Raw genomic sequence first — 12,565 nt, 5'->3', positions numbered from 1 at the left:
CTGCTGGCCTCACTAACACCTCTTCCAGCAGCATCCTAGTCTTCCGAGGTCTCCCATCCAGGACCTGACCAGGCTCAACCCTGCTTAGCTTCAGTCGGTTTGGTGAAGGCTTCAGGTTGATCGCTGCTTGCTTGTGCTGCAGGACTTCTCAAGTGTCCCATATACATCTGAAACAGAGCTTTCCAGAGAGACCAGAGGGCTGTTTCATAAAAGACGCTAAGAAAAGCGGGGATTGAACTCCGACACCTGACTTGAATGAACCTAACAAAAAAGTCTGGGCTTAAGTAGTTTCATAAAAGGTAACTGAAGTTCACGCAATCCCACTAATTTGATCCAGGTTTACCAAGTCAAGATAATTACACATGCACACTTTTCTTAAGCAGCCCTAGAGGTCGATCATCGATCAAATTGATCCACCATGGCAAACGGCATATGTTTTGTGCCGTTTTATGCGTTTAAGACATGATGTTTTCCTCAGTGCATAACTTACATTTCACAGGTTTATTCTCCATTTGTAAATGTTAGAAAGTCATGCAAATATTTGAATTTTTCTGCTAAACTTCACAGTGAACGAGAGCCAAACAGACAATAATTCTAAAATATACATTTTGCTAAAATATTTGATTTTGGACATTGAATGTGCCTTATGTACAATTTTAAACCTACAAGTAAGTGTATTTTTATGGGACATGTAATGGGGTAAATCAAATGTAGGCTATACTGTAGGCCAATTACTAAGTTTAGATTCATCTTACCAATTAAAATGTAGTCTGTGCTTTTATTATTATTTATTTAAATTTTTAATGTTGCGGTTCTAACTTCTGTTTTAAAAAGCATTTTCTTTAGATTGTAATGTTCTAATGTTCTTCTAAATTAACACACACACGCACACGTGCATACTTACCTGAGTATGGATTCCCAGAAGTCTGTATTTTAGTAAATAGGGGCTTTGGAAAAGGCTAACTGACTTCATTGTGCTTTGGCTACAGTAAGTACAACAACCATGCATGTCACTTCTGCAGGCTGCATTATTTTGAATTTCTGTGTTACTTTTGCTATATTTTCACACTTAAAACAATGATTTCTCTTGTATCACTGTCATATTTTGTGCTAAGAAATAAGTCTCCTGACAGTTCTCTCCCAAGTGGTTCCATTGTTGTCAGTATTAAGTCTGAGAATGATTCAGTGGGCTATATAACACTTTTAATTGTCAAGAAAGTACTTCACTTTAAATGTGTCGGTTCAACATACTTACCTGTTGATCAAAAATTGCCTTAAACTTACACCAGAAAAAAAAAGTTCTAATTAGTAAATTTCAGGAGGGTACTCATTTTTGCAACACAACATTTTATCACTTTAATAAGAAAATCTTATTTTCCTGAATAATTTTGATATGCTTCTTTGGTAATTGATCAAGCACTTGGACTTGGAACATTATATCTCTATAGAACCCTATAAGTAAAGAGTAATTGCTGAATTTGTTAAGTTCAGAGGGGGGTGTACTTATTCATGTTGTGAATATATATGGGCACTGTGTATTTTATAGACTACAGTGATAAATGATAAAAGATAGACCTACGAACGTGTTCAGTTATATTGTATAATATCAATTGTTTATGTTAATATATATAACAACGTTAAGATAAACATTTACAATATAGGCAAATTTAACATGTTTGTAGGTCTATATTGTATCATTTATCATTGTAGTCTTATTTAAGTTCATTTTCTATATACTGTATATTTATTTTTGGATTGATAGTGGTTAATAAAGTCAAATATCTGTATGTGAGAGAGTCAGCTTCCCAGCATAAGTTGCCAGAGTAACTGAGTTTGAACTATTTTAAGTTTGCTTTATGAAACAGAATCCACTGCCAATAAGTCTGACTAACCAAAATAAGCCTGGCTTGTATTCTAATCTTGTTTTATGAAACAGCCCTCAGCAGCGGGACTGTCTTTTACATGTTCAATGGCACTTAGTTGCTCATCTAAACTATGCTGTGCATAAATATGGAAGCTTTCTTTCCGCAATGGAAAAACATTAAAAAGACAGACTAAGGCCCCGTCCACACGAAGCCAGATCTTTCCCTATCCGATCTTTTTTTTTCCTCGTCTCAAGAAATATCTGTGTACACACGAAACCGCTGAAACCGGCTCAAAACGATGTAGTATACATGCCAGACCAGTATGTGGCGCTGTAATTCTGCCACATAGATACACTTAAAACAGAGAAGACTTGGAGCATGCGTATAAACCTTGCGCGCTGTATACAAACTTTAGTAAAGCTTAGAAATAACATTTTATTTTGGCTCAGTATCTTCTGCAGCACGAACACAAGCATCTAGAGTCTGCTATTTTTGTTGTTGTTGCTGACTAGGGTCGACACGTGGGGTGATGACATCATCGTTTCACAAAATATACGGATAGGCTGTACACACGAAAACGCAAAGGTGGCGTTTTCAGATTTATCCACTGTGGGACCCGGTTTCAAAAAAGATCAGATTCACCTTCTGAAAATGCTGGATTCGTCTGGACGAAACACCTATCCGATACAAAATTTTTGTGTATACACCTAAACACGTCTCCATGTGGACAGGCCTAATTGTGACTTTTAATCTCACAATTCTGGCTTATCCCCCTCACAATAGCGAGTTATTAAGTCAGATTGCATAAACTCGCACTTCTGACAAAAAGTAAGTTTTTTTTTCCTCAGAACTGGGCTTTATAACGAGCAATTGCGAGTTTATATCTCACAATTCTGAGCAAAGAAGTCAGAATTGTGAGATGTAAACTCGCAATAGCAAGAAAAAAAGACATCATTGACAGATAAAACAGATAAGTCGCCTTTTAATTGTTTATTTTTTATCCTGTACGTAAGGGCTAACTGACAACGGACCGATGAATTATTAGAAAAATAAACGCACACCTGATTATGCAGCCAGTAAAACAGTAAACCCCGCCTCCTTCGATTTGATTGGCTATCTCAAATATTTCGACACTGACAGAGTTGGGTAGTAACGAAGTACATTTACTTTGTTACATTTACTTGAGTATTTTTTTTGGGAAAATTTGTACTTTTAAGAGTAGATTTTAAATGTGGGTACTTTTAACTTGAGTACATTTCTAATGAAAAATTTGTACTTTTACTTCGCTACGCTGGGCGACGTTCCGCGAGGCTATTCAGACGCAAATTCTGAGGCGATCAATGCAGCAGAGTGAACGCCCGCGTCAGCTCAGAAAAACGCATCAAGTTTAGTCAGTTTCATGTACTTTTCATCGTTTTGAGATGCGGTGAGGAATAATTCTAAAAGGATTTACCTCAGAGGAAGAGCTGGTTTCACTTTCATTTCGAGGATCAAGACGATGATTGTGAAAGGTAAGTTGTTTTTTATTCTTAAGTTCTTTATTCTAATCGCGATATAGTGTCTGTGAATATTAAACTGCAAAAAACTGTTTAAATATGAATCCTGCAAGTTTTGTCTGTCTCAGTGTGAATTAATGGGGCAGATCAACGTGCAGTTTCGTTTACTACACACAACTTACATTAGTAAATTGCCATAGCTATTCCCAAACTATATTGCTATAATGAGATGAGTGAAATCGACTGAAATACGTAATAAATACTGAAATAAAATGTGTTAGCAATGTATTAAACTGCACATTAACATTTAGGCTCTATATATAATTTATAAAATACCATAGAGGTAATATGAACTTTTAGACGCTTTGCATCACAGAAATACATTATTTTTTAAAGTATACTAAATTAGAAAAACATTATTTTAAATTGTAATAATATTTCACACTATTGCGTTTTTTTCTGTATATTTGATTAAATAAATGCAGGTTTGATGATCGTAAGACTTCTTTCAAAAACATTATAAATAGTAATGTGTCCAGTCTTTTGACTGGTACTGTAATTTTAAATTTATGCCTATACAATCATGTTTTCTGTTAAGAGTGGACATTATATTAAAGTGATATGATATCAGCATGCTCACAGAGGGTTTTTTTTTTTCTTTTATCTCACAGATTTGAGAATCATAGTGACCAGATATTGGCCCACACTGGACATTCTGAATGAATATAATGGTGAGATCACTGACTGGAAGCAGGAAAGGTTTTTTTTCTCCAGTGCAGAAACACCAAACACCTGGAATGCCAGGTAAGTGATGTTCACTCATATCTTTGAACAGGATTTATTTCCAGGTAAAACTGTATACTCAAAATGTGCCCTCATTTATTCACAATGTGTCTCATTTATATTGTTAACTATATTCTGAATAAACTACCAAAAAAAAAAAAACCTACTTTGTACTTTGATTTTATTAGTGTCCTCTCATATAGCCTACCTGACTGAAAGGGCTCATTATGCGGGTCATTACATAGGTCAGTATGCGGGTCTTTGTCTTCTCAGGTGTGAATCACAACATTATTCATGAAGATTCATGAATCCGAACCAGATGGAATTGGATTAAATATTTTGACTGTTCCAGTCCTGATTTATGACCTGTAACGCTGCCTGAATCATAATCATGCACTGTTCGCTGTTGGCCAGAAGAGGACTGGTCCCTCTGTCTGAGCCTGGTTTCTCCCAATGTTTTTTTTTTTTTCTCTCTCCATTTTTGTCACCTGATAGAGAGGGTTCCTTGCCGCTGTCGCATCTGGCTTGCTTAGTTGGGGGCACTTGATATTCAACAATGTTTCTGATCTGCCTGCATTGACACTATTGTATGTGAACTGAACTGAGCTGGACGATGACATCACTGTTTTCTCCAGTGCTGATATATAGATAAATGAACTAAATTAATAACTAATGATTGTTGGAAATTAATGGATCAATAGAAATGAATCATCATTGAATTTACTTAACCCTCTGGGGTCTGAGGAGTTTGTAGACTAGAGTTTTTGCTTCAAAATGATGTAAAAATTATCCTGCCTACTCGTTCATATAAAACAATATATTGATATAAATTTTGTAAGACACTTTTTGTCAAGAAACACAGTATGCATGGAGGCGTGAATCTTCATGAATAATGCTGTGATTCACACCTGAGAAGACGAAGACCCGCATAATGACCTGCATAATGAGCCCTTTCAGTCAGGTGGGCTATGTGAAAAAACCCTCTGTGATCATGCTGATAACAGTATTAATGTCCACTCTTGACAAAAAAAAAAACATGATTTTTGTGATCTCATGCATGCACGTATTATTGCACATGAGAAGTAAATTTTGTATAGGCCTATTATATTTGAAATTACAGTACCAGTCAAAAGAATGGACGCATTACTATTATAATGTTCTTAAAAGAAGTCTCAAGTCTCTGACCAAATAATGGTTTTCTATTTTAATATACTTTGTTAATGTGCAGTTGACAAACTATACATCATTTAAAAGATCTAAGACTCAAGCTTCACATTTTGACCTCTGTTTTACTCTTATAGTGACCATAATTTGTTAATAGCCTATGTGTCAGGAGTTATGAATATGAAAAACGTTACCTTTGACAAGATAACATCCATCAGGGCTTTTAGCTTAAAAGCATGCACATTTGGAGAAATATTGATGGATTGATGGATTCTCATGTTTATGTCAATTTTTTGCCTCAGAATTTGCGTCTGAATAGCGCTCGCTCCGTGGGTGTGGCCGAATTAGTGGATAATGAGCTGACTCACGGACGTCTGACATGTGTCTCTTTTCATTCAGATTACATAAACAGAAAATTTTTGTTTTCGATTTGACTTACACGATTCAAAACCTGACATTTCAACGTTTCTTTAGACATAAGTCTAATCCATTTTCTGAGAACTATCAGATTGGACTTCGTTCAGAGGGAGACGAAAGATCACGCATCATGTTAGTTTTCTTTATTTTGCAAAAAGCACAACATTTTGTTTTTACTCTGAGTGTACACAAATAAAAGAAGATATTTCACAGATTAAAATGGTGTATAACTCTTAATTGTATGTGCAAAATTGACGGAGTATTTTGAGTCTCTTTCATATTGATAAGAAAAAAGCAATGTGGTATCGCCAACGCGACCAGCCGACCCCTGAGTGTTAAGCTGGACAATGACACTCTTTTCTTCTAGAGCTGCTGTACAGCCAAAATATTTTCCTGTTTTCACTGTAAAGCTGCTTTGACACATTGCAAAAAGCGTTAAAGGCGACTTGACTTGACTTAACTAGTGCCCAAATTCATGTACACGATATACAAGGCTGACTTCAACTCCTTTTTCGGCAGCTTCTTATTCACAGATGTCACGATCCTGGTGTTGTATTTGTTTTGTATGGACTTTTATGTTGAAGTGTTTTTATGTTCCTCTTGTCTCTGTGTTCATTCCTGTGTCCTGTGGCCATGTTTGTAGTTTTCCCCATTGATTAGTCTTTCCCAGGTGTGTCTTGTTATCTTATCTTGTTTAGCTTGTTTGACCCTGTGTATTTATACCCCTGTGTTTCCTGTAATCTTTGTCAGGTCTTGTCCTACATGGATGTACGTCTGATGCTTCTCATTCTGTTCCCTGTTCCATGGTTCTCTGGTTCTCTGGTCTCTTTATTTTTATTAATATATATAATATATTAACTATTTTGCATGTGGATCCAGCTCTCCCTTTGTTTTTGAGTTCACCAGACGTTACAACAGAACCATCAGTTCCACCTTAAAAATGTTGAATGGTTGTTAGCCCCTCCCCCTCAGTGCTATTGGCTTTTCTTTTTTCTTTTTTTTAAAGCAACAGTTGTACCAGATATATGAGGTTGTGAATCAGGCAGCAGTTTTTATTAAACAGTAAAAACATCTTGTTTATTGAGCTGTTGTGTTAAAGCAATATGAGAGTGTGAGTGTTGCTGTAGTGCTGGATATCAGTCATGTGATCAGCTGTGGTCCAATCACAGCCATACAGATACTCAGATCAACAGTGCTCTTACTCATGAGATATGGATTAAATATTGGAAACATGATGAAAGCAGCAAGATACAGACATACAGGAGTAACATTTACTGACTATCAAAAGGTAAGATCCTCAGAGAGGGATAATCAGAATTACAGAAGAATGGAAAGACTGTTTCAGTGAAGGTGGTTGTGAATGTGTGTAGATGTGTGTTAGTTACAGGATCAGAGAATGACACCGTTCTTCTGTCATAGTCTAGATTCACCCTCACACGTTCAAGCTTCTTTTTAACAGGAAATTCATTTGCAGGCGATTCACACACTCCATCCTCATCATAAAACACACTCCAGACATCAGTGTTATAGAAATCATGTCCCTTCCTCTGGTTTGATGCCGTAGTTACTCCAAGTCTCCAGACTGAACTCTCTTTAACCTCCACATCCCAGCAGTGTGTTCCTGAGTTAAAACCCTCTGAACCCAGAACACCGGGACACTCATCAAATCTCTCTGGATTATCAGGAAGCGGTTGATATAAGCTGTATCTCACACTGGTCAGATCATCAGACAGGATGAGATCTGGATGAGCTGAGTTTGGATCCAGAATCACAGGAGCTGATGAGACACAATCAACAAATGATTTTATTCTGATGTTCATATAGTGATCAAGAGTGAACCATACACAGATTATTAGAATTTAGTTAGAATTATTCAAATTACCTTCTTACAAATCAACCATTCAAAATGAGTAACTGCAAATAGCACACAAAAAAATAAGTAAAAAGTTAAACAAAAATATTGGTTCCATTGAACAAAAAAACACTATGCTAATTAATACTACTACATGGAATTGTTGAGTTTATTATTATATTATTGTTGAATTTTTCTAAGTTTTTTTTATCAGAACAACTTTTAAGAATCTCTCTGGTTATATTGAAAATGCTGGATCTTATGCTGTAGAATCACAGGACTGATGTAAGCAATGATGTAAATAACTCAGAGATTAGGCTCTAAATGAGATCAGTGATTCGGGTAAAATTATGATGATTATGTCAAAACATAACCAACAACACCTGATCACATTTTCTTTTGGCTTGTCTGGCTGTTATAACTCAGTTACAGCAGCCAAATAGCCAAAATCTAATGTTAAAAAGTCAAGAGCCCAACTAAAGCAAATACTGATCTCCATAATGGCGACTTAAAATTGTGATTATCTCCTTCAGTGATTCTGCTTTTCAACTTCAGGTGTCTTCAGTAATGGTCAATCATCACTCAATTAATCACTTAATTATCTCATTAACTTTAACACTCTGAGAGTTAATTTAACACTGGGGTTTTTGCTCTGCATTTCCAGTTAAAATGCGTGCTTTAAGCAGCTTGTTTTTCATACCGGAAATCAGATTCAATTAAATTATTTTAATTAATCCACTCATTAAAAATAATACCAACTTATTTTTTGTATTAAATCAAAACAATTCCATTAGGTACTATTCATTAGCATAGTGTTTTTTTTTTTGTTTGTTTTTTGTTTTTTGTCTAGTGAAACCAGTATTTTTTTGTTTAAATTTTACTTTTTTGTGTGCTATTTACAGTTACTCATTTTGAATGATTGGTATGGGAACCACCAGCATGGTGTTATAAGTAATACCAAAGCAGTGTTAGAGTTAATTAGATCACTTAAGTGATTGTGTGATGATTGTTTGATTATTAAAGACACCTGATGATAATGAGCTGAATCACTGAAGGAAAGAGAAATACAATAACTACAACTGACTTCCAGCCACAGCCTTAGACGAAACAAAACATGTAATTTGTTACAAAAGAAACCATGAAAAAGGCAATCATATGATAAGGTTTTAATCAGCATAATGAAAAAAAGATTGACTAAGAAGTAGATTTTCACTAAAAATATTTTGTTGGCATATATCAGACATTCTGAACTTTGTTTTATGAGTTATATAAACTCCTCCCAGGATGCTTTGTGGTATGAAGCATTTCACCATTGATGAGATTAACATGCTGATTCTTGATGTCTGTGTCTGAATGATACACCTTTTACACCAGTAAAAAAAAAAAAAAAAAATTATATATATTATTATTATTATTATTATTATTATTATTATTATTTTATAGAAATGTTGCATCATTCAGGCGCACAAACATCAAGAATCGACATATGAATCGCAACAACGGTAACATGATTAATACCACAATGCATGCTGGGAGCCACCATAATATAAAACTCATGACTCCCAGCATGCATTGCGACATGCAGCATGTCACCATTGTTGAGATTAATGTACTGATTCTGTATGTCTGTGTGTACTTAAAAAAATCCCACAATGTATTTAAAAAATCAAAAGTAACTGACCAACTAAAATAAACACTGATCACCATACAGGTGACCAAACTGGTTCAATAAAACATCAATATCTAAACCTCTGTTAATTCTGTAGACTGTAGAGAAATGTCAGAAATAAAGTCAGTCTGGTTTGTAATAAGAGAGATTTACTGTCTTTTTAGTTGATTTTGTCTAAGTCTGTGGCTGAAGACAGTTGTAGTTCTTGTATTTCTCTTTCCTTCAGTGATTCTGCTCATTTTCATCAGTTGTCTTCAATAATCGAACACTCAATCAATAACTTAAGTATCTAATTAACTCTAACATTGCTTCTGTAATACTTTTAACACCCTGCTGGTGGTTCCCATATGAACACCGAGCGGTGTTAATTTAACACTGGGGAATTTACTGTGTTTGTTCTCCTGTTTATTTGCATCTTTGTTCTTATTTTTAATAACAAAGGTAAAACAAAAAGAGCTGTATTGTGATTATTAATATACCAATTGTTATTAAGAAAAGAATGGGAGGAAAAGATGCAATGTTGCTAGGTAATTTTGCTTTGGAACCTTCAGAAAACTTTAACTCGATTTTTTTCAAAATTGACTTTGCTGACTCTATCGACTTCAAACAGGTGTAGCTCAAGTCATTTTTGTCAGATTCCAACAAATCATACATCATTTTGAAGGTTGAAAATTATTCATTGCGACTCATTTTGCCAGTACAGGCCACAAATAATCACTCATTCGCAGCTTACTGATGATCAGGCTATTTATCCCAGTCAAGCTTTAATGTCAAGCCCTGGATAATGATGAATATTATAATAATAATGAATGAATCAAGATCTGAACTAACAGTATAGTACTTGCGTGGTTGGTTCTTCTCGAACTTTGTGACTTTGTGCCCTTGATTTCCAGTGGCTGGTCAGTGTATATGACTGTATTGTACTGTATGTGTGTTCTAAAATTGGCTGTGAATTTTGTCAATTTTGACTGCCCAAAATCTGCAGACTGTCGCAGATTTTCGTCAACTATTGTCACCTCACCCAGACTGAAATTCAGGGCAAAAATCTGAGCAGAAGTCACGTACTGTGTTCCAGCCTTAATAGCACAGATCTTCAGCAGACTCACTGTTTTGGACGATGTCCTGCATCTTCTTGCAGACTCTGAATGGCAGGTTGCCCAAGTAACTTGATACATGAATCAAAGCTCCAGAAGCCATCTGTGGATCCGGCTGTGAGCTCTGGACTCTGGAAGAACATTCAGGAGTCAGAACTGCAGTGGCTTTGAATCAGAACCAGAGAGACCAGAGACACCAGCAGATTACTCACCTTTCCATTGAGACTGGAAACTTCTGCAGAACAAACACACCATTTATCATCAAGAACTCAATCAATCATCAATCAATCAATCAATCAATGATGTGAAATCAGACCTTCAGAAAGCAGACGTCATTGTCTTTCATCATCTCCTCCATGTCTTTGATTGCGTGTGAAAGAGTTGAGATGTGTCTGTTCATCTCCTCCAGCTTCTCCTTCATCATCTGCTTCTTCTGCCCCTCTTCCTCCCTCAGTGCAGTGATTGTAGCTGCTTCTTCATCTCTGAGAAACTGATGAAGCTTCTCAAACTGCTGTTTAATCTGACGCTCTGTGTGCTCAGCTTGAGACTGAAATCAAATCGCTTTCACTTCAATCATCTCAATCAACACACTCTAAACAAAAAAGGTGCTAAATAGCACTAAAACTGGTTTATTGGCTTGTAATCATAGAGGAACCACTTTAAGTTCTATGTAGCACCTATCTTTAAAGGTGCTATTTAGCACATTTGTCAAATGATGCTATGTAAAACCATAAGAGCCAAGTTGAGTAGACTTAGATGTTCTTAAGAAGAAGTACTAAAGAAGAAATTTTAATATATTAAGTACAAAATTGGTGCACGAAAATAGAGCACTTTTTTCACCTGGGAAGTAATATTACACAATTTAATCAGAGATTAGACTCTGGGTGGTATCAGTGAATCAGACCACTACATGACAACTAAAATATCGCTAAAAATTACCAACATCATCTGATCAGAGTTTTCCTTGCATTTTCTACCATACAACAAATGTGTATCTGAATCACAAAGTTAAAGAAAAAAACAATTTTGTGGGTCACCATCGTGCTGAAGAGTAGAGCCTGTGCTTATTTGCACTTAAAATATGATATTTTACATTCATTTTACAGTTTTTGTTTGGCAGCCGTAGCTTACAGTCATTGACCGTTTTTTTTTTTTTTCCTTTTTTTTTTTTACAGTGTAATGGATCTAGAGGCAGACTGTACTGGAATCCATTATATTAAATATAAATCATAACTGTATATAGTGATCCCAGCTAATGAAAATGACTCTCAATTTTGTTTCCTCACCTTGATGTGTTGAACTGTTTTCTCAAACTCTCCTTTCATTTTTTCATTGTGTTGAAATTTCTCTTGTAAGGACTTTAGTGCTGTTTTGATCTCCCCCTGGAAAACAAAAATGCAGTGAAAAAGTATTTACCCTCATGTCATATGAAGTTGAATAAAAAGACAGAGAGTAATATTAAGTGCATGAATGTGATTTCTGTGTTTATCACTAATTATTATTCTTTACATGTGAAACCAGAAACATTTGACTTACCTTCTGTGATGAAACCACTTCACTGATGGGTCTGAATGTGTGATTGATGTGTGTCTGTGAAGTAAAACACACTAAACACACAGGCTGATTGTCCTCCAGACAGAAGAGTTTGAGTTTCTCATTGTGTAAACTGCAGAGCTCTTCAGATCCTGATGAACGCCTCTCTTTTCTCTCCTTCAGGAGCAATTCACACAAATTTTTTAATGCCAGATTAGGAGGAAGATTTTCTTTTGAGGATTTCCTCCTGCAGACAGGACACTCCTGAGTTTTCTTGGTCCTCCAGAACCGTTGAAGACACTCTTTACAGACACTGTGACTACATGTTAAAAGAACGGGATCCTTGAATATTTCATGACACACAGGACAAGAAAGCTGTCCTACAGATTGTGAAGCCATTTTCACTGTTTGAGTTCCAGAAATCTAAACTTTACTTTCACTTTCTGAATGATGGTTTCAAAAGTCACAAAGATCTGCTGTCTGATCAGAAACAAGCTTCTCAAAAAAATCCTTCTATAAAGCGTTTCTCTTCATTCTTCAGTGATCGCTGATTCTTTATTTCTTGAAGAGAGTCGGTATGACAGAAAAGAGAAATGAGTCAGTCGCTTGCTGATAAGTGTTTGTATAAGGGTGGAGTTTATGATCACCTTTTGGTCAAAGAACAACAGCATGTTCTTCAGGTTAAATGTTAA

General features: G+C 35.7%; 2 protein-coding genes across 2 annotated transcripts in view; one reads left to right on the top strand and one right to left on the bottom strand.

Moving 5' to 3' along the window:
• Positions 1 to 12,565, top strand: part of LOC127509705 (interferon-induced very large GTPase 1-like) — a 322,431-nt gene that overhangs the window by 216,517 nt on the left and 93,349 nt on the right. The window lies entirely within an intron of this gene.
• On the bottom strand, positions 6,997 to 12,449 carry LOC127509708 (E3 ubiquitin-protein ligase TRIM39-like). The gene is made up of 6 exons (XM_051888628.1): positions 11,877 to 12,449; positions 11,627 to 11,722; positions 10,657 to 10,887; positions 10,553 to 10,575; positions 10,353 to 10,471; positions 6,997 to 7,502 (listed from the first exon to the last, which is right to left on the bottom strand). Exons 1-6 carry the CDS (start codon positions 12,270 to 12,272, stop codon positions 6,997 to 6,999), a joined length of 1,371 nt encoding a protein of 456 aa, XP_051744588.1. The 5' UTR covers positions 12,273 to 12,449.

The sequence above is a fragment of the Ctenopharyngodon idella genome, chromosome 3, assembly GCF_019924925.1.
Source record: "Ctenopharyngodon idella isolate HZGC_01 chromosome 3, HZGC01, whole genome shotgun sequence".
NCBI lineage: Eukaryota > Metazoa > Chordata > Actinopteri > Cypriniformes > Xenocyprididae > Ctenopharyngodon > Ctenopharyngodon idella.
Note: the sequence above shows the minus strand (reverse complement) of the source record. Positions and strands in the feature narration are given on the sequence as shown.

What these genes read in the sequence shown, in the direction of transcription:
- LOC127509708 (XM_051888628.1), bottom strand. Translation starts at nt 12,272, where the DNA reads ATGGCTTCACAATCTGTAGGACAGCTTTCTTGTCCTGTGTGTCATGAA. An exon ending in AAGTGGTTTCATCACAGAAG is followed by an intron (nt 11,723 to 11,876) that starts GTAAGTCAAATG and finishes TTTGTTTTCCAG; the next exon opens with GGGGAGATCAAAACAGCACT. An exon ending in ATGACGTCTGCTTTCTGAAG is followed by an intron (nt 10,576 to 10,656) that starts GTCTGATTTCAC and finishes TTTGTTCTGCAG; the next exon opens with AAGTTTCCAGTCTCAATGGA.